The sequence below is a fragment of the Aquila chrysaetos genome, chromosome Z, assembly GCF_900496995.4.
Source record: "Aquila chrysaetos chrysaetos chromosome Z, bAquChr1.4, whole genome shotgun sequence".
Lineage (NCBI taxonomy): Eukaryota > Metazoa > Chordata > Aves > Accipitriformes > Accipitridae > Aquila > Aquila chrysaetos.
Window position 1 is genome coordinate 76,936,633 of NC_044030.1, and position 19,622 is coordinate 76,956,254.

General features: G+C 53.8%; 1 protein-coding gene across 5 annotated transcripts; it reads left to right on the forward strand.

Annotated features, from left to right (window-relative positions):
• The first annotated feature begins 8,585 nt into the window (after nucleotides 1-8,585).
• FANCG (FA complementation group G) lies at nucleotides 8,586-19,026 on the forward strand. Of its 5 annotated transcripts, none has more exons than XM_030004238.2 (14): nucleotides 8,621-8,778; nucleotides 8,974-9,070; nucleotides 9,804-9,935; nucleotides 10,586-10,779; nucleotides 11,460-11,613; nucleotides 12,797-12,927; nucleotides 13,311-13,457; nucleotides 14,278-14,438; nucleotides 14,680-14,746; nucleotides 15,526-15,863; nucleotides 16,025-16,080; nucleotides 16,670-16,807; nucleotides 18,284-18,416; nucleotides 18,766-19,026. In XM_030004238.2, exons 1-14 carry the CDS (start codon nucleotides 8,692-8,694, stop codon nucleotides 18,881-18,883), a joined length of 1,953 nt encoding a protein of 650 aa, XP_029860098.1. In that variant the 5' UTR covers nucleotides 8,621-8,691; the 3' UTR covers nucleotides 18,884-19,026. The 5 variants fall into 5 exon arrangements, with proteins under 5 accessions (XP_040976752.1, XP_029860100.1, XP_029860098.1 ...); XM_030004241.2 differs by having other exon boundaries at nucleotides 8,673-8,778; nucleotides 8,960-9,070; XM_030004240.2 differs by lacking the exon at nucleotides 13,311-13,457 and having other exon boundaries at nucleotides 8,616-8,778.
• Nucleotides 19,027-19,622: the final 596 nt, after the last annotated feature.

Consider the following 19,622-nt stretch of genomic DNA (forward strand, 5'->3'; position numbering starts at 1 on the left):
AACAACAGTGGTACTAATGAAAGAGTATACAAAAAAAGAGTGATGCACAGTGCAACTGCTCACCACCCGGGACCCGACGCTCCACCACTTCCCCCACCGAAAATCCAGAGAGAGAGCAGGAGAGCCCTCCCCCGGCCCACTCCCCATATATATACTGGGCATGATGTCACATGGTATGGAATAGCTCCTTGGCTAGTTCAGATCAGCTGCCCTGGCTATGCCCCCCCACCTCCCAGGTTCCTGTAAAAATTAACTCTATCCCAGCTGAACCCAGGACATTATCCACCCCTTATTCTATACCATTTACATCATGCCCAGATCTTACATTTTCCAATCAACCACTACCACTTTCCTTGTCTTTTATATATATATATATATATATATATATATATATATATGTATATGGACACCCCCCCACCCCCACCCCCCCCACACAAATAGTATTCCCTTAGTCAATGGGTTATCCCTCCAATGTGTCCATCAATTTTATTTAGTCCATGACTTTGGGGCTCCATCTGTTGTAACACTTCTTCAGGATAAGAGAGATGGTGTGAGGTGTTGGGTTGTTCTATGCTGTCTCTGGAACTTCTGGCTGGTACATTTGATGCAACCCACACCCTTGGTCTGCAGGTTGAAGATGTTGATCTTGAGGAAACTGCTGGGCGCCAGTTCAAGTTCTATCACTGTTGTTCTTGGCTCAGTTTCAAAGTCCATCCTTCAGTCATTTGGGTAATTCTTACAGTAATACCCTTGATACGGCATATAGACACTATAGATACAATGACATACATTGGCAGGTTATTTAGCAGTTAAATATCATACAGCCTAGTTCACTGGCTATTCTCTCCCAAAATCAAATCTCCCTGAGGTACACATCGAACTTCCCCATCCTTCTGCATCACCCACCAGGTGTACCCAGGTCCCTGAGCAAAAACAACCCCTTGGATGGGTTTGTCTCTGCGTGAGGGAGGACTAACCCAGACTGTCTTTCCTAACATACTCCTCATGTGCACTACAGGAACTTTATCCCCTTCTACAGTATGTGGAAGTCTTGGTTGGGCGGGGCCCGCCCGATTGGTGGATCCTCTAGTATTAACTAACCAGGTGGCTTTTGTTAAATGTGTATGCCAGTGTTTGAAAGTTCCACCCCCCATTGCTCTCAATGTAGTTTTCAGCAGTCCATTGTATCGTTCGATTTTTCCAGAGGCTGGTGCGTGATAAGGGATGTGATATACCCACTCAATGCCATGTTCTTTGGCCCAGGTGTCTTATGAGGTTGTTTCGGAAGTGAGTCCCGTTGTCTGACTCGATTCTTTCTGGGGTGCCGTGTTGCCATAAGACTTTCTCTTCAAGGCCCAGGATAGTGTTCTGGGCAGTGGCGTGGGACACAGGATGTGTTTCCAGCCGTCCAGTGGTTGCTTCCACCATTGTAAGCACATGGCACTTGCCTTGGCGGGTTCGTGGGAGTGTGATATAGTCAATCTGCCAGGCCTCCCACTGTTTATATTTCAGCCATCGCCCTCCATACGACAGGGGTTTCAGCCGCTTGGCTTGCTTAATTGCAGCACATGTTTCACATTCATGGATAACCTGTGCGATAGTGTCCATGGTTAAGTCCACCCCTCGATCACGAGCCCATCTGTATGTTGCATCTCTTCCCTGATGGCCCGAGGTATCATGGGCCCACTGAGCCATAAATAGCTCACCCCTACGTTGCCAGTCCAGGTCCACCTGAGACACTTCAATCTTGGCGGCCTGATCTGCCTGCTGGTTGTTTTGATGTTCTTCAGTGGCCCGACTCTTGGGTACATGAGCATCTACGTGGCGTACTTTTACCACTAGCTTCTCTATCCGAACAGCAATATCTTGCCACAGTGCGGCAGCCCAGATGAGTTTACCTCTGCGCTGCCAATTGCTCTTCTTCCATTGCTGTAGCCACCCCCATCGGGCATTTGCCACCATCCATGAGTCGGTATAGAGATAGAGCACTGGCCACTTCTCTCTTTCAGCAATGTCTAACGCTAGCTGGATGGCTTTCACCTCTGCACACTGGCTCGATTCACCTTCTCCTTCAGCAGTTTCTGCGACTAGTCGTGTAGGAGTCCATACAGCAGCCTTCCGCCTCCGATGTTTTCCCACAATGCGACAGGACCCATCAGTGAACAGAGCATATTGCCTCTCATTTTCTGGCAGTTTATTATACAGCGGGGCCTCTTCAGCCCGTGTCACCTCCTCCTCTGGCAACATTCCAAAATTTTTGCCTTCTGGCCAGTCCATGATCACTTCCACAATTCCTGGGTGACTGGGGTTTCCTATGCGAGCCCGTTGTGTGATCAGTGCGGCCCACTTACTCCACGTGGCATCAGTTGCATGATGTGTAGAGGAGACCTTCCCTTTGAACATCCAGCCCAGCACCGGCAGTAGGGGTGCTAAGAGGAGCTGTGTTTCAGTACCAACCACTTCTGAGGCGGCTCGAACTCCTTCATATGCTGCCAATATCTCTTTTTCAGTTGGAGTATAGCGAGCCTTGGATCGTCTGTATCCCCGACTCCAAAACCCCAGGGGTCGGCCTCGGGTCTCCGCAGGTGCTTTCTGCCAGAGGCTCCAGGTAGGGCCATTCTCCCCAGCTGCAGTGTAGAGCACGTTTATTGTCCTGCCCGGACTGGCCCAAGAGCTACTGCATGAACAATCTCCCGCTTAATTTGTTCAAAGGCTTGTCGTTACTCAGGCCCCCATTTAAAATCATTCTTCTTCCGGGTAACTTGGTAGAGAGGACTTACAATTTGACTGTAATTTGGAATATGCATTCTCCAAAAGCCCACAACACCTAAGAAAGCTTGTGTTTCCTTTTTATTAGTCGGTGGGGACATAGCTGCTATTTTGTTGATCACATCCATAGGGATCTGACGACGCCCGTCTTGCCATTTTACTCCTAAGAACTGGATCTCCTGTGCAGGTCCCTTGACCTTACTTTCTTTTATGGCAAAACCAGCCTTCAAAAGGATTTGGATTATTTTCTTCCCTTTCTCAAAAACTTCTTCTGCCGTGTTGCCCCATACGATGATGTCATCACAGTATTGCAGGTGCTCTGGAGCTTCACCTCTTTCCAGTGCAGCCTGGATCAGTCCATGGCAAATAGTGGGGCTGTGTTTCCACCCCTGGGGCAGTCGATTCCAGGTGTACTGGACACCCCTCCAAGTGAAGGCAAACTGTGGCCTGCACTCCGCTGCCAAAGGAATGGGAAAAAATGCATTAGCAATGTCAATTGTGGCATACCACTTGGCTGCCTTTGATTCCAGTTCATGTTGAAGCTCTAACATATTTGGCACAGCAGCGCTCAGCGGTGGCGTGACTTCATTCAGCCCACGATAATCTACTGTTACTCTCCATTCCCCATTAGATTTCCGCACGGGCCGTATGGGACTATTAAAGGGTGAGCGAGTCTTGCTGATCACTCCTTGACTCTCCAATTGGCCAATCAGCTTATGGATGGGGATCAGGGAATCTCGGTTGGTGCGATATTGCCGCCGGTGCACCGTCGTGGTAGCCATTGGCACCAGTTGTTCTTCAACCTTCAGCAACCCCACAACCGAAGGGTCTTGAGAGAGACCAGGCAGGGTAGACAGCTGTTCAATCTCCTTCGTCTCCAGTGCAGCTATACCAAAAGCCCAACGGTACCCTTTTGGGTCCTTGAAATACCCCCTCCTGAGATAATCTATACCGAGGATGCACGGGGCCTCTGGGCCAGTTGCAATGGGGTGTTCATGCCAGTCATTCCTGATTAGACTCATTTCAGCTTCCAATACGGTTAGCTCTTGGGATCCCCCTGTCACACCAGAGATACAGATGGGTTCTGCCCCTTTATAACTTGATGGCATTAGGGTGCATTGTGCACCAGTGTCTACTAGAGCCTTATATTCCTGTGGGTCTGATGTGCCAGGCCATCGAATCCACACTGTCCAGTAGACTCGGTTGTCCCTCTCCTCCACCTGGCTGGAGGCAGGGCCCCTCTAATCCTGGTTAGAATATTCGTTACTCACTTTTCGCACACGTGAGTCAGAAGTCCCTTCAAGAGGATCAGAAATGAGATCAGCCCATCTACTGCATCTGGGGGACTGCTCACAGGAAACTGGAGCAGCAGTTTTCCAAGAAGAATCCTCTTTTCTGGTTGCTTTTTCTCGCAACTCCCGTACCCGTGCATCCAGGACTGAGGTAGGTTTTCCATCCCACTTCCTCATGTCCTCTCCATGGTCACGCGGGTAAAACCACAGGTTAGCCCGTCGTGTGTACTTTCTCTCTCCTCTCTCTTGGGCAGAGGAATGCTTACTCCCAATAGCTGCGATGCGGGCCTGTACAGGTGGGGAGGAGGACATATCCACTTTGAATTGCTGGAACTCTCGGGACAATTCCTCTATAGCTGAGACACAGGCCCGTAGGGAGGAAGAGAGACTTCCTTTGTATTGCCGGAGTTGGGCAGCCAATTCATCCACTGTTTGTCCATGGCCTTCTTTCCAGGACATTACTGCCAATGAGTTGGCATAGGTTGGTGGCGCACTTCGTAGAAACTTCCGCCACATGGGTTGTGTGCATTGGACTTCATCTGGGTCTATGGGTGACTGCGCATTTTCTGGATCATTATAAATCACCTCCAGCACGGCTAATTCCCTCAGGTACTGGATACCTCTCTCCATGGTGGTCCACTTGCCTTGGTGACATGTAACTTCATCCTTGAAGGGGTATCTTTCCTTTACACCTAACAGAAGTCGCCTCCAGAGGCTGAGGACTTGTGTTTTTCTCCCAATCGCCTTGTCAATGCCCCCTTCCCTAGATAGAGATCCCAACTGCATGGCTTCCTTACCCTCTAATTCCACACTACTAGCCCCATTATCCCAGCATCGGAGCAGCCAGGTAACAATGTGCTCACCTGGGTGGCAGCTAAAATCTTTTCGCATGTCACGCAACTCACTCAGGGATGGAGATCAGGTGATTATTCCAGGTTCTGCCTCTTCCTCCTGTTCTCGTGATGACCCTGGTTCACCTTCATCTCTCACTGAGCGAACTGATTTCTTTGTGTGTTTCTTTTTCTGTACAGGGGCGACTGATACTGGCACAGGTTGGTTCTCTGGTTTAGCTGCAGTATCTGTCACCGGGGTTGGGGTAGCCGCGCTGCCTGCTGTCCTGTTTTCCATCTTTTCCCCCCTTTCTCCCTGAGGGTGCTGCCTAATATCAAGCAGTGTTTGGTAGATACTGGCCAGGGCCCAGCACAGTGCAGCAAGTTGTACGTCTTTGGAATAGCCACAGCATTTTTCTTTCAAATATTCTACCACTTCACGAGGGTTCTGTAGTTGTTCGGGAGTGAACTTCCAAGCCACTGGGGGTGAGAAGTTCTCTAGATACCTGCCCATATCCTCCCACATGCCGTGCCACCCATGAATATCCAGCTTTGGGGCAGATCTCTGGGTGGTACTCTTAAAGAGCCTTTTTGTAGCCCTAAACAAGACCTGAAACATATTCAGGAGGCATAGCACTAACAGCACACTGGCTTGTGCATCCCAAGGATCTTCAAAGTTCTCAAAAGCTGTTGTAATTAGTTGGAAGGAGAGAAGGGAGGCAAACGGACAGGGGGAAGCATCCCCCCCTAACTTCCCCATGGATTGGCTGCAATTACCAATAAAATCCGATAGAAGGTGCCCAAAGTATGGAAATGATATCACTGCCTCATACAGATACCAGCTTAACCTCATGACCAGTGATGTAATCATTTCACAAGTCGACATTGCCCAGTACAGCAAAATGATAATCCCAATCACTCTCCCAGAGGTGAGAAACGTAACTACAGGCAATACATAGAGCATATAAGGACTTACAAAACGCCACCGTGTAAACAAATGAATCAACATTGTGACTAACATCTATTTATCTAATATAAGGAATGCATATGACAAATTTGTTTCAACACGCTCTAGCCAGATCTGTCGTTATCTCAACCCTTTGTGCCCCACGTTGGGCGCCAAAAAGGACTGTCGTGGTTTCAGCCCAGCGGGTAACAAAGGACCACGCAGCCGCTCGCTCACTCCTCCCTGCCCCCCTCTGGTGGGATAGGGGGGAGACGGAGGAGAGAAAAGAAAAACCTGGAACCTCGAGGGTTGAGATAAGGGCAGTTTACTGGGACAACGCAAAAAAAGTTACAACAACAACAGTGGTACTAATGAAAGAGTATACAAAAAAAGAGTGATGCATAGTGCAACTGCTCACCACCCGGGACCTGACGCTCAACCACTTCCCCCACCGAAAATCCAGAGAGCGAGCAGGAGAGCCCTCCCCCGACCCACTCCCCATATATATACTGGGCATGATGTCACATGGTATGGAATAGCTCCTTGGCTAGTTCAGGTCAGCTGCCCCGGCTATGCCCCCCCCACCTCCCAGGTTCCTGTAAAAATTAACTCTATCCCAGCTGAACCCAGGACAAAATATTAACAGATGGGGGCTGTACACAGGACTTTAGCAGTTCCCTGGTTTTTTCAATCATATTATACATATTAATTGATAACACTGTGGTTCTTGGTGGTGAGGGGCCATGCTGATGGGTGAGGGGTGCACCGGTGTGGATAGGAGGAAGGGAATGGAGGTAGCAGCTACCCAGTGAATTTTCATTTAACGTGTGGTTAGTCAAGATAACATATGTTGCTAAACCCCAAGGCTGGAGCCCAAATAGGTCTTCTTGTAACCTTGTAACCTGGTTGGGAGCTTGCTGCCTGCATGTATTTGTGTTGGCAGAAATCCTTATGGTCACTAATGCTGTAGAACTGGCCCTTGACGTCCCCGCAGCTGCCACCCAGGCCCCTGGGCTTCATTCTCTCCCATCTCTGGGACTAGTTCCTCTTTCAGTAGTCACCACAACGCTGCTGAGCCTGCCCAGCCCATTGTTTGTGGTCGGAGCGCTCAGCCGGCACTTGGGCATCCTCTCCTCATCCCTCTGTATCACCCCTCTGCCTTCCTGCTGGGGCTGTGGGCTCACGGCCCCCGGAGGCCAGGGCAGAGCAGCAGAGCTGCAGCGCCATGAAAACACGCACACTTACCTCACCGGAGACTAAACAAAATATTGCGGTAACAAAGCTGCAAGTACATTCTTGTCACTCCAGAGATGCCAAGGAGTGCTAGCTGCTCGGCCAAGGCAGACTAGCCACTACACCAAAGAATTCAGATTCAAGAACATGAGTTTTCCAAGGGATGGAGATGCTCTTGCTTTCTTTCATTGACTTTTTTAGTCTTTGCTGGCCTTCCCCAGCTGCCCTCAAGCTGATTGTTTGGCTGCCATTCTCCTGAGTGTGCCAGGGATGACAGAGTTAATGTTGGTCCAAGGCCTGGCGACCTTGGAAGCAGGACGTGCTGCTGATGCTAGAGAAGACATGGCTGTGTTTGCTGATCAGTCATCCTCAGCCTGCTCAGCAGAGTGGTTTCCATCCCGCACTCCAGAAAGCTGCTGCGCTTTGGGCTTTTGCAAGTGTTGTGTGTGCGCTCCTTGGCAGGGCTCCTGCCCAGCGTCCTGTCCCTCTGGGCAGGGGAGAGCTCCGCTGGGAAACTTCCCTGGCTCAGGCTGGAGGCAGGATGGTGTGTCACCTGGAAAAGGGCGACCGACGGCCGCCACCACTGTGAAAGGTTGTGGCTGTTGGGAGCGTCTCCCCGCTCTGACCCGTGGGGCCGGCCCTGCTCTGATCCAAGGGCTGCGGGGAGGTCAGGGCTGGGTGTATCTCCGTTCCCACACCCGTTTCTCCATCCTGTCTCTCTCTGTTCTTCCCTCAACACTTCAGGCCACTTATTTACGCCAAGGCACGGTCATGTTCTCAGCGTGTGTGTCTCCCCTTCCCCCCGGGGAAGCAGGGCTGGGGAGCGCTGCCGTCTCCCCCAAGCTCTGACCTGACCCGCCACATGGCTTGGAGCAAGATTGTTGTTTTATTTTTCATTGTTAACCTCTCTGTGCCTCAGTACCCCATTTGGGATAAAAAAAGGGGATGGACCCAGTTCTGGAAAGCAGTTTGGGAGCTTTGCATGCAGCGTGGTGCTACACTTCCCTGGGTGTCTCTACATATCTGGCTGTTAATGCTTTTGTTCCCATTCAGCAGCTACACCGGGAAGGTGGAAGTGATGCTTGAGTCTCTGCTAGGAACTAGAACCTTTTTTTCCTTCAAAAAAAAACCCCCAAAACCCAGGCGCGTTGGCAGCACCCGTTCACCCGACAGCTTCGCCTCCGGCCTGCCGCCGTCCTCGGGGCCGCTGCCCCTCACCGCTGACCTGCCTCGCCGGGGGCTGCGCCGCGCGGGAGGCAGCGGGAGAGGGGTCGCTTCGTTATTAAATGACTAATTAATTAATTAATTAATTGGGGGGGGGGGGGGGGGGGGGAATTTGCTGTCCGAGCGTGGCGTGGGGCTCCACGCGGCTGGGAAACATATGTCTGCAAATAAAAGGGTGAGATCCAAGGCGGGCGGTGGTCGTCTCCTTCGCGCCCCCCCCCGGGCCCGCCCGGCTCTCCCCCCAGTGGGGTTTTGGCCTAGCGCCGAGGTTTGGTCCTCGTCGGCCACCGCCTTTCTGGCGGGACGGCGGCTGGCTCCGCCCCTTCTCTCCCGCCCGGTCGTTGCCGTGGCGACCGCGGCTTCCGCTCTATGCCGCCCGAAGAGAGCGGCGGCGGCCATGAAGCGGCGGCGCGGGGCGGCCGCGGAGCCGCGCTGCCTGGAGGCCTGGGCGGCCGAGAGCCAGGCCCTGGCTAGACGCTGGCGGGTGAGACGGATCCCCTCTCTCGTTCCCTGAGCCCCGGGTTGGCTTTTCCGCCAGCGGTCTGCCTCCGGTGCCGGTTACCATGAAGAACGCCGCCCCCCGGGGCTAGGCCGCAGCCTGCCCGTCGGCCGCGGGGTGAGGTGGGGTGCTGCGTCCCGGGCCGGTGCCGTCGCGTCTCCCTCAGTGTCTCCCTTGCAGGCGGCCCGGTGCTCGGGGCCGGGGCCCGGCAGAGCAGCAGAGCGGGAGGTGCGACAGCAGCGAGACGGCTTCGGGGGGCTGCTGCGGAGGATGTGGGGTGAGTGGCGGCCCGGCTGGCTGGGGCCGGCCTGCCCCGCGCCTTGCCTTCACCCTCCCTCCCGCTGCCATCCCGGACCCGAGGTGCGTGGTCCTGGAAGCACTGGTCCCCGGGGAACTGGTGTTTACTGGGCTGCCGCTCCGGTATCCCGGTGCTGGAAACAAACTTCTGAAGGTTGGGGGCGGGGAACGTCTTTCCCTGCCCGAAGCTGAACTGGACCTGCGAAGGGATTAAGGCCCAGCCCCAACCTCTACCTAATCCTGCTGGGGCATGTGGGCAGGGTTTGGGGGTTTCTGGAAAAAACGAGGCAACTTTTGTCCTGGGAAGCTGGGGAAGGGTCTCCCTGCCACAACCCTGGTGTAGAGGAAGACTGATGCGAGGCAGAGAGAGACAGCGTGGGAAACCTGTGCAAAAGGGTGGATGTGTATTGGAAGAGGGTAGGCTATTGATGCTTTTTTGGGAGAGCTGAAAGGTCTCAGTCCTGGAGGACTGCAGCACCTGGATAGCTAGGCAGTGGATGTCTAAAGCAGTGTTGGCACCTGGACGGGTGACACCTGCTGTCTCTCTAGGTACTGCAGTTCCCAAGCTGTTAAATCTCACCACAACAAAAAAAAAAAACAAACTTGCTGGGACGCTTCTGTTAACAAAAGCCAGGTGATGACACCTTAGTGTGGATGGTTTTTGGGTTTTTCCTAGCCAGCTCAATTTCTTGTTGGGTTGGCTGTGGTCACAGGGCTGCCGGCTGCCCTCCCCACCCTGCCTCTGGAGCTTACCATCCTCTACAACTCCCTGCTTTTTACTGTGGGAGCATCTGATTCTGCCATCAAAGAAGAACCAGAAGGAATACGCCAGGGGCTCCTCAGGGGTAAGGAGATTTGTTCTCTGTACGGGGTCTCCTCGGGGCAAGATGAGCGTTCTCTGTGCTTTGGAGATGTGTGGTGACTGGCTAGAGGTGGGGGGCCTGTGAGCAGGGAAGCCTAGCTCTGCTGGGAAGGGCAGGTGGTGGGGCAGCTTGTGGACAGGGACGATGTGCAGCTGCCAGTCTGCCTGCTGCTGCCTGCAGGGATGGGCCAGAGGTTTTAAGGGAAATAAGAGTTTTCAAGGCATAAGCTGCCAAGTCTCTAGCAAAGTTTTAGTCACAGTAGAAAATGAGTGTTTTCTTTAATTAGGGTGTGCTGGCTTCAAAGAAAACTCACTGAAATAGGCTGTAGGTCAGAGGGGGATCTGCAGTGTTGGCACATGCTTGCCTGGGGGCAAATGACCGCAGGAGGACTCACAGAGCTGGAGTTGTAGCTCTGAACCGTGTGTTGTCTCCTGAGTGTGCCGCTGTTAACTCCACTGTCCGAGAGCTTTGTTTCCATTCTGCTGGGGCTGGGCCAGCCGTTTAGCCCCATTCCTTCTCTCACTACGAGGAGCCGGTGCTCGCTTGAGGCTTCCTCTCCCTCTTGGGAGGGTGTCTGTTACAGGGTACCAACTGTTGTCTCATGGCTGGGTTTTTTTCCTTTGTTTTCTCAGTTCTGGAGGCCTGTGGGGCCTGCGGGCAGGATCTTAGCACCGAAGAGCTGTGGCAGAAGGTGCTGCAGGAGGTAACTGCAGGAGAGCTGCAGGCACCTTTGCACCGACTGGGGGCCCTGCAAGCAGCGTGGTGGCTGGCAGCCAGCCGCCTGGGAAGCACCATTGGCCTCTTCAGGCTCCTGAGCAACGCTGAGGTAACTGGATACAGGCAGATGCTATGCAGCTCCCAGTTACCTGCCCTGGAGTATCTGCACAGATATAAATACCCATGGGTTTGCTAAAAGAGGTAGAACTGGCATAAATGCCGTGCTTGTCATAAACCCCACTCCTCCAGATGCCACAGCAACAGTTTGCAACCTGAACCCATCAGCGCTGCCCAGTCAGCGTGAGTAATCCTCTCCCTGGTGTCCTAGCGTAGCCTAATGGCCCTGAGTGCGTTAACAAGCCCCAGAATATCTCCTGCCTGTCGGGGCCCTGGCCCCCAAGGTGTGAGACAGGAGACTTGGGCAGGCTGGAAGGGGTCTGCAGGTGGACTTGCAGCTTCTGTAGGGAGCAAGCTGCAAGCAGTGGGATGCAGAGGAACCTTCCCTGCTGATTGTAAGGCTGCTGAGTGGTTCCACCTTTTCAAATGCTCTCCAACGGCACTTGGATCTGCCTTGCCAGGAGCCCCTCGAGGTGCACCACACTCTGAGGTGGGGAGGTGCTGCCCTGGGCCAGGCAGGAATCACTGCAGCGAGGGGTGGTAGGATATTGCTCCCCAGCACAGAAAGCACTGTCAAAGGGTTTGGTGGGACCTCTGTTTCCTTGTGCCCTGGGATCAGTCCCTCCTGCTTCCCTTCAGCATTCCCTGCTCTCTCTTCTCTGTGTTTCACAGGACCCAGGAAGAACTTGCTGCAGAGAGGGGGAGAATGAACTCCTCTCCCTGCTCAAGGCATGGCAAGTACCTGCTGAGGAGGCCTCCCTGCCCCTTGTACAGAGCACTGAGGACTTGAAAGAGATCCTCTGCACTGCAGCAGCCTTCCTGCAAGGTTTGTGTGGAGGAGGTGCTCATGCCAGCACAGCCTTCCACTGCTCTCCTGTCCCAGGACCCCCTCTCCCTGCCATTATCCTGGTTTCTGCTCCCAAGCAAACTGGCCCTTGGGGTTTTCTGTGCTGTTCCTTTGGAAGAGGGCCTGGGCTGATGTTCTGGGTCTCAACTTTGCTGTTCGGTATCCAAAGAGCTTCTCTGCTTTTTCCCCAGCTAAGCCTTTCTCTGCGCTGTCACAGGGTTCCTCTGCCTGTCTGTGGCTTTAGGTAGGCATCTGGGCCCCGCAGTGATCTTGTATAAAGCGGAAGGCTGGCAGGGCGATTATGAGGATTTTTCTTTCTTCTGTCTGTCTTCTGGCACTTGCCTTGTTGCAAGCACATTGTTCCCATTGGATTACAGTGCTGTGGGAGCCACACAAAGCTGTTGTGCAGCTTTGTAGCCTGGTGTCACAGCAGGTGATTGATCTCATCTGACTGCTGTGTTCTGTCCTGCTCATGGCTTTTCCTCGCTCACTGTCTTGACAACCCCAGCAGCTCTAGGGGAAGCCAGCGCTGCCTTGCTGAGCTCAGGCTGACGTGGGGCCCTCCTGCAGGGAGGGAGGGCAGGACCTCCTGCCCACAGACCTGTCAAGAGCCTCTAGGGTGACGATAGCACTTCCAGCGGGGAGGTGACACATGTGAATGTGATGTAGGCCTGTGAGAGCGGCCTCAGAGGAAAACTTGAAATGGGGATTGAAGGAAAACCAAATACCATTCGCGATAAATATTCATGAATCAATATCCCAAAACATCTTGCGGGGAACTGGCCCAGATGTACTGGAAAAAGTCTTTCTGAGATTCTGTGTGTGCTTCCCCATCTGCACCGCTGTTGTTGTGGATGAATGTGCAGGTGGACCTGCCCAGCACTTACCTCTGCCCTTGTCCTCGGCCAAGGCAGGCGTCTTGGTATCTGGGCTTGGAAGCTGCTATTATTTCTGCTAGATGTTTCCATTGCATGGCTTGTTCTCTTGCAACACCATCAGACCAAAGATGGCAGCTTGGCACCATGCTGCTGTGCATTGCTGGGTGTGGAGGAGATCTGGCAGGTGCCTGTGGCACTGGGAATAAAAGGGCATGTGCGCTTGTTTGGAGACCAGGTGGGGCAGGAAGGGGAACTGCAGAGCTGAGATGTTTGGTCTATCCTAGGGCTGCAGGAACTGGAGGCTGGGAACTTTGCTACTGCCCTCTCCCTCTTTCAGGAGGCTGCGGGAGGATTCTGTTCCAAGAGGGTCCTGGCCCAGATCTACACCTGCCTTGGCTGCTGTGCTCAGCAAATGGTAATGTTCGGGCCTCTCCCCTGTCAGCGGGGAGAGGGGAAATGCAGCCTAGAGTGGAGTGGGGAGGCTGAGGCTGATGTCCACACTGCCTCCGCGTGGTCCTAGGCTGCTACAGGAAGGTGAGGCCTTGGGGCCACAAGGGCAACTTCTGCTCATCTTCCTTGGACAGCTGCAAAATCCAGGCAGAGATTTTGGCTGAGCGCAAAGGGTTGCTGCAGAGACAGAAGCTCAGAAACCAGCCGGAGGAGGGCTGCCTTTGGCTAAAGCACTGCCCTTGCTTAGTGGAGATTGCTGGGGAAGCAGAGCTGGGATCTGGATCCCACCGAGCAGTAAAGATGTCAGCAAGATGTTCTTGCAACATACACCTCTCCCCATCTAACTAGGGCAAGCCTCAGACAGCCCTTCAGCACCTGAAGCGGGCCCTCCAGGTAGACTTCCAGTGCCTTCCTGCCCTGTCCCATGCAGCAGCAGTGTACCACGAGCTGGGGGAGACCAACACGGAGCTGGAGGCTCTGGCTCTGCTGTACGAGGTTTGTCTGCTTCCTGTAGTTCTGGGTTGATTTTTGCTCAGCAGAGCCTGCACAGAGCTTCAGGCAGGCTCCTGCCTTCTGGGGGGCTGTTTGACCCTGGAGGGGTCCCCAGAGTAGACCACAGCCATCCAGCCACAGTACTGCCTTCAGCAGTGGGCAGGAAGGAGCCCAGTGAGATCTGAAATTTTCTGCTGAGGACCTGGCAGTTGGATGTGGCAAGACCTTTGGATCCCAGTTCATGTTCTTAGTGGCTTGGGAGAAGAGGTTACACTCCCATGTCAGAAAGTATCAGTCTCTTAATAAAGTATGTAATAGTGAAGAGGCCTTTAAAAGGCAGATTGTGGCTGTGAGGGGGTGTGCATTAGTCGTAGCAACCTTGGTCTGCCTGGGAGGAGCAGGTCACAGCAGTAGACATGGAGTTAGCTCTTCAGCTATTTGAAATCCAAAACACAGCTGTGGAGAGGGATCTCTCATTATGAATGGCCCAAGATCTGGTTTAACTAGGTCTGCAGCTGCAATGGGAGATGGTGTTCCAGGCAGCTCAGAGCACCTTGAACTAAAAACCTGAGGTGATCTGGGTGATCTTGCAAATCTCCTGATGCTGTGTGGAGATCAGAAGTCTGCCTGTCCCTGTGTGATCCTGGTTGCTCTTCCTGGAAGTGGCTATGCTGTAGCAAGAGAGAACAGTAGCTGTGCTTAGGAAGTGCAGTGCTTCTGATCATCTGGGTGCATTTCCAGATGCCAGAAGTGCCAAGTGATTGCAGCTGCTTGGGACTTAACCAGTGTTGTGTTGACCATGTTTTCTGTTCCTGTTTCACAGGCTCTGGGAAAAAAACTTCCGGCAGCTGCTTCCTCTAGTCCACGTTTCCTAATCCGAACAGAGCTTCTTGTTGACACACCAATACTAGCTTCTCTCCTTCGCCATCGCCACCCCTCTGAAGTGAAGTACCTGCTGGCACAGCGGTGTCTCCAGGATGGGAGGTAACAGCGCCTCTGGTCTGCTTGCAACATGCTGCTTGTTTGGGCTCTGCAGTTTTCTCTGTGGTCCTGGAAATCGTCCAGTTCAGTACTGCTGTTGTAGGTCTACTCAAAGCATGGGCATCACAACCAGAGCAAGTGTGGTGCAGGTAGAGCCTGTGGGCTGGTGGTCTAGGTTCCACCTGGCTGCTGGCACTTCTTGGTGTCCCTCTGCTCCTTACACCATGTCCTGTCCCTGTTGCAGGGTGGCTGATGCAGTAGAACATTACCTGGATTTTCTGGCTCTGCTTCAGGAGGGGCTGCAGCGGCAGGTAGGTGTCCTGGTGAAGAGTTCCCTTGGTGACTTGGCAGATGAGGTTTGGATCCCCATCCCAAGGCCTGGGCCCAGGTGTCACCCCTGGACTGCAGGTTTCAGTGTCTAGTTTGAGATGTCAGAAATGCCAGCCCCCACCTCATTTTCTTCACCTGTGGCATGTCTGCCTTTGGATTCACACCAGAGACCGCTTGCCACTGCTATTTGGAGAAACAGTTTCCACTTCCCTGTGGGGAGCATCTGTCAGCCTGGTTTTGGATGTCCTTCACTTCAAGAGTAGGGATTTGCCACCTTGACTCTGCTGAGCTGTTAGTGCTGCACAGATTCTATCTCCTCCGACAGTCTCCAGTGTCTGTGGGAGTGGGTCTGATCTTTGCTGGGCAGCAGCTCCAGGTTCCCAGTAAGCACGGGGTCATTAGTGAGGTGGGTACTGGTCTCTTCTATCAAGTAACTAGTGATAGGACGAGAGGAAGTGGCCTCAGGTTGTGCCAGGGGAGGTTTAGATTGGATATTAGGAAAAATTTCTTTACTGAAAGGGTTGTCAGGTATTGGAACAGGCTGCCCAGGATAGTGGTGGTGTCGCCATCCCTGGAGGTATTCAAAAAACGCGTAGACAAGGCACTTCAGGACATGGTTTAGTGGGCATGGTGGTGTTGGGTTGACGGTTGGACTTGAAGATCTTAAAGGTCTCTTCCAACCTAAATGATTCTCTGATTCTGCTTGGCTGGATGCTCTGCAGTTCTGCATCTGAGCACTGCCATCACTTTTGCTCCCCAGGTGCCCCTAGGTGATAGCTCAGCTCTGCCCAGGATCCCCGAGGTGTTCCTGGAAACAGCGTCTGCCTTGGAGCAGGCTGGGAGGCACCAGGATGCCATAACCGTGTGCGAGGAGGTCATCAGCCGGACAACTGACCTGATCCCACGGATGTTACGAGTGGAGGAGAGGCTGGAACAGCCGGAGTGCCCATCGCCAGGGGCAGGGTTGGTGGGTGGACTCCTGTCCCAGAAGAAGGAGAGTCTGTGCTACCTTACGTGGAGAGCAGCTGGATACCTGCACCAGGGCTGGGCATGGGCCAAGCTGGGTGAGAGCAAGGAAGCCATAACGCAATTCAGCAGGTGATGAAGCTGCACTGGGAGAAGGGGCCTCCCCAGCAGGCAGCAATGGCTGGGGGGCGTCAGAGCAGGGTGCAGGGCAGCGTGGGGCCTGGCCTGACAACCTGCAGCTGGCTTCCCAGCCTGGGAGTGGTACCAAGGCTCCTCTGTCCTCCCACCCGCAGGTGCCTCGGCGATCTCTTGCGACTCCAGCTTTATGGGTCTGGAGTTGAACCAACAGGTAGGATGCCGCACAGCTGGGACCTGTGTGGGACCTGGCTGGGTCAGGATCTGCATGCTTGGCAGTGGTGGGTACAGGAGCAAGGTGCCAGGCCCAGCGTCATCTCTGGCAGGAGGCACTTGTCCCAGCGTGCTAAGCTCTGCACTGCAGTGGAGCCCCTGAAGGGACTGGCTGGTTTGTTTGGAGCAGGGTTTCGCCTCGGCTCTGCCTTTTTCCCTGCTGTCTAGGTGACAGTTAAATGGTCTGTGAACCAGGAAGCTTCTCTAATCCAGATTTCAGGGAAGAGATCTGTACCAGTTGTGCAGATGGGCAGCCAAAGGCTAGGCTGCTGCCGTGGTCACTGTTCACCACAGCCATGTAATGTGCCAAGCTCTTGGTGTTCTTTGCTCTCACCCTCTGCTGCCTCCTGGCCTCTTCCAGCCTGGAGGAGAGGCTGAGCTCTGCCACCAGGGGTTCAGGGAGCTGGAAGATGAGCAGTCCAAGTAAATGTTTGGCCTATCCTGACTGCTAACCTGGCTCAGCCTGCCGGGACAAGGGAGGGAATGTCTGGAGGATGCTGTCTCCAGGTGCGTGTGTCTTTCTGTGGCAGAGAATCTCATGCCAGAAGTGGAGGTGCTTCAGAAGATCAGGTTGCTCTCTCTCGTCGGGCGAGGTATGCAGTTCCTGGACCTGGGGAGGCACAAGGAAGCCTTGCTGGATTTCCAGCACGGTTTGCAGATCTCACCAGGTAAGAGGCTTATTTTTGTGAGAAACAGAGGGGATTTCCACAAATTTGTACTGGGCTGCTTTGCTGTCTTCAGCAGAAAGGTCTTATCCTTCAGACCACACTTATTTGGATGTCAAGGACTACAGTAGGGCTACTAGCAAAGTTACATATTTGAGATGCTTCTCCGTGGCCTGGTCAGCTCACTGCTCTGGAGAAGCAGACCAAAACTATTGTCGGAGGAGCATATTGGAACCCTGACCACAACCTGTGCCCTGAGATAGCTTGGAAATTTCTCTTCCTGCGCAAACCCCATCCAGCTTTCTCCCAGGGTCTGCTTTCCCAGAACAGAGGAGCTGGAGTCTTGCTTCGTCTCAGGAAGCAGCATGTCCATGCCTGGCAGTCCACAGGCCGAGTATGGAGGCCTGTCAGGGGAGAGGGGAGCGGAGTGGTGAGCCGTATGTGTCCTGAACACAGCTGAGGCATGGTGTTGTGGTTTAAGCCCAGCCGGCAGCTAAGCATCACACAGCTGCTCACTTGCCTTCCTCACAGTAGGACAGGGGAGAGAATCGGAAGGCTGAAAGTGACAAAACTTGTGGGTTGAGATAAAGACAGTTTAATAGGTAAAGTAAAAGCCACGCACACAAGCAAAGCTAAACAAGGAATTAATTCACCACTTCCCATGGGCAGGCAGGTGTTCAGCCATCTCCAGGAAAGCAGGGCTCCATCACACATAATGCTTACTTGGGAAGACAAATGCCATCACTCCAAATGTCCCCCCCCTTCTTCCCCCAGCTTTATATGCTGAGCATGACATCATATGGTCTGGAATACCCCTCTGGTCAGTTGGGGTCAGCTGTCCCAGCTGTGTACCCTCCCAACTTCTTGTGCCCCCCCAGTCTGCTCACTGGTGGGGTGGGTTGAGGAGCAGAAAAGGCCTTGACTCTGTGCAAGCACTGCTTAGCAATAACAAAAACATCTCAGCATTACCAATCCTGTTTTCAGCAGAAATCCAAAACACAGCCCCATACTAGCTACTGTGAAGAAAATTAACTCTATCCTAGCCAAAAGCAGCACACATGGCTAGTGCTGCTCCCAGGGGTGACCTCCCCTGTTCAGTGTTCCAGCTGTGCTGACGCGCTGCAGGGCCACGAGCTTTGCCAGGATCTGCCAAACCTGCTGGTCCCAGTCCTGACTGAGGCTCCCTCCCTTTGAGGTGCAGACCTGCCTGCAAGAAAAACACCAACCTGTGTCCAAACAGAGACGTGGCTGGCTGTGCCGCAGGGCTGATGCCATCTGCCTTGGCTGCCAGCCCCAGGGTTAATTAGAGCCTGTGACACAGCCGGGACGGTCTCCTCCCCATTACACCACCTCTCCTCATGCTTGCCTCCCTCATCCGGCTTCTAAGCTTCTTTTGCAACACCCTGCAACCCACAGCAGTGCTGGGGAGGGACCTGCTCCTCCCCTGCTAAGGGCTGAATTCCCCTTCGTGTCTTGCAGGTGACCCAGCTGCTGCCTCCTACCTGGTGCAGGCCTTGTGGAAACTGAATCGAAAGCAGGAGGCGGCTGCTCACTGGCAGAAGTTCTCCCAGAGCCCCCGTGGGGAGGATGGGCAGCAGGAAGAGCAGGGAAGGTGTGTAGAGGGATGGGTAGGATCTCAGCTGGCCACACAAGGGAGCTCCAGCAGCGCAGACTGTGTTTCAAGCTGTGTGGACAGTTTAGCTCAGCTCCTGCTAGCCTGCACCCGCAGCTCAGATGCATCTGAGGAGCTTCCTCCCACGTCTGCTCTGAGAGACCGTGGGCTGCGGCTCTACATGGACTCCCCAGGACACAAAAAGAGCCAACACGGAGCCAAATGGGAGGGCAGAGGCCAGGGGCAGAGCCAGGGACTCCGCACAGCACGCGGGAAGCGAACTTCCTAGTCAGACCAGGGCAAGAGAATGCTGAAGTCCGGGCTGCTGCAACGCTTCCTTCTCTTTCAGGTCCTTCCCTTTGTACCTGGTTTCGTGTCTGAAGCAGGCGATGTTCCCCCACAGTGAATCTCTTGCCAGAAGCATACAGGATTACCTTGCGACGACAAACTGGGACCCCTCAAGCTAACCCAGTCAGTCTCCCTGCACTGGGCTGGCACGAGGCCTTTAAGGACCCCCTCCAAGACACAGAATTGCTCTTGGATAAAGCTGGATTCCCAAACGACTGAAACAGAACATATCTCCTTTTCTAATAAAAGCCTCAGCTCTAAATAGTTTAAGTTTTTCTGTCCCCTTTTTCCAGAGCAAACCTGTGCAGTCATGGTCTTGACACTGCCTGGAGCTGCTGTGAGCCCAGAGGCTGTGCCCTGGGTGTGTGGGAGAGCAAGGGCAGAGATACCGTCATCCTCTGTGCCTCCAGGGAGCTGGCAGCAGAGCCAGATGGTTTCACAAAGCAAAGGTGTGCCAGATGGCCTGTCCTACCCGTGCTTTGCATGCTGACTGTTTACTCGATCAGTGTCGTTTGGAGCCTGGAGAAGTGGTTTTGGGTGAAGCACACAGCTCCGAGGTCTGATGTCCACTGTGCTGCGCTAGACAGGGACAGCAGCAGGGTCAAGACCTGTGCCTGTGTGTCCCTGGGGGTCTGCACCAACTGTGCTGTGTGGCTCTGGGCCCCTCTACCGCAGGGAGCAGGGGTCAAGGGGCACCTGCTCCTGCCTGCTGTTTGGTGCAGCTAATTTTGGGTGAGGAAGGTCCCACGGCCACAAAAGCCTAGCCTTTGGCAAGCCTTGCCTTCCACAAGAGGGAAGAAATGGTTGGGAGCTGCAAGGCCAGGAGGCAAACGGGGCCGTGAACACCGGAGGGGCACA

Excerpts from the sequence above, each read along its gene's own strand:
- FANCG (XM_030004238.2), top strand. The coding sequence starts at position 8,692 with ATGAAGCGGCGGCGCGGGGCGGCCGCGGAGCCGCGCTGCCTGGAGGCC. Across the intron at positions 11,614-12,796 it reads TGCAGCAGCCTTCCTGCAAG|GGCTGCAGGAACTGGAGGCT; the intron begins GTTTGTGTGGAG and ends GGTCTATCCTAG. Across the intron at positions 15,864-16,024 it reads GCCATAACGCAATTCAGCAG|GTGCCTCGGCGATCTCTTGC; the intron begins GTGATGAAGCTG and ends TCCCACCCGCAG.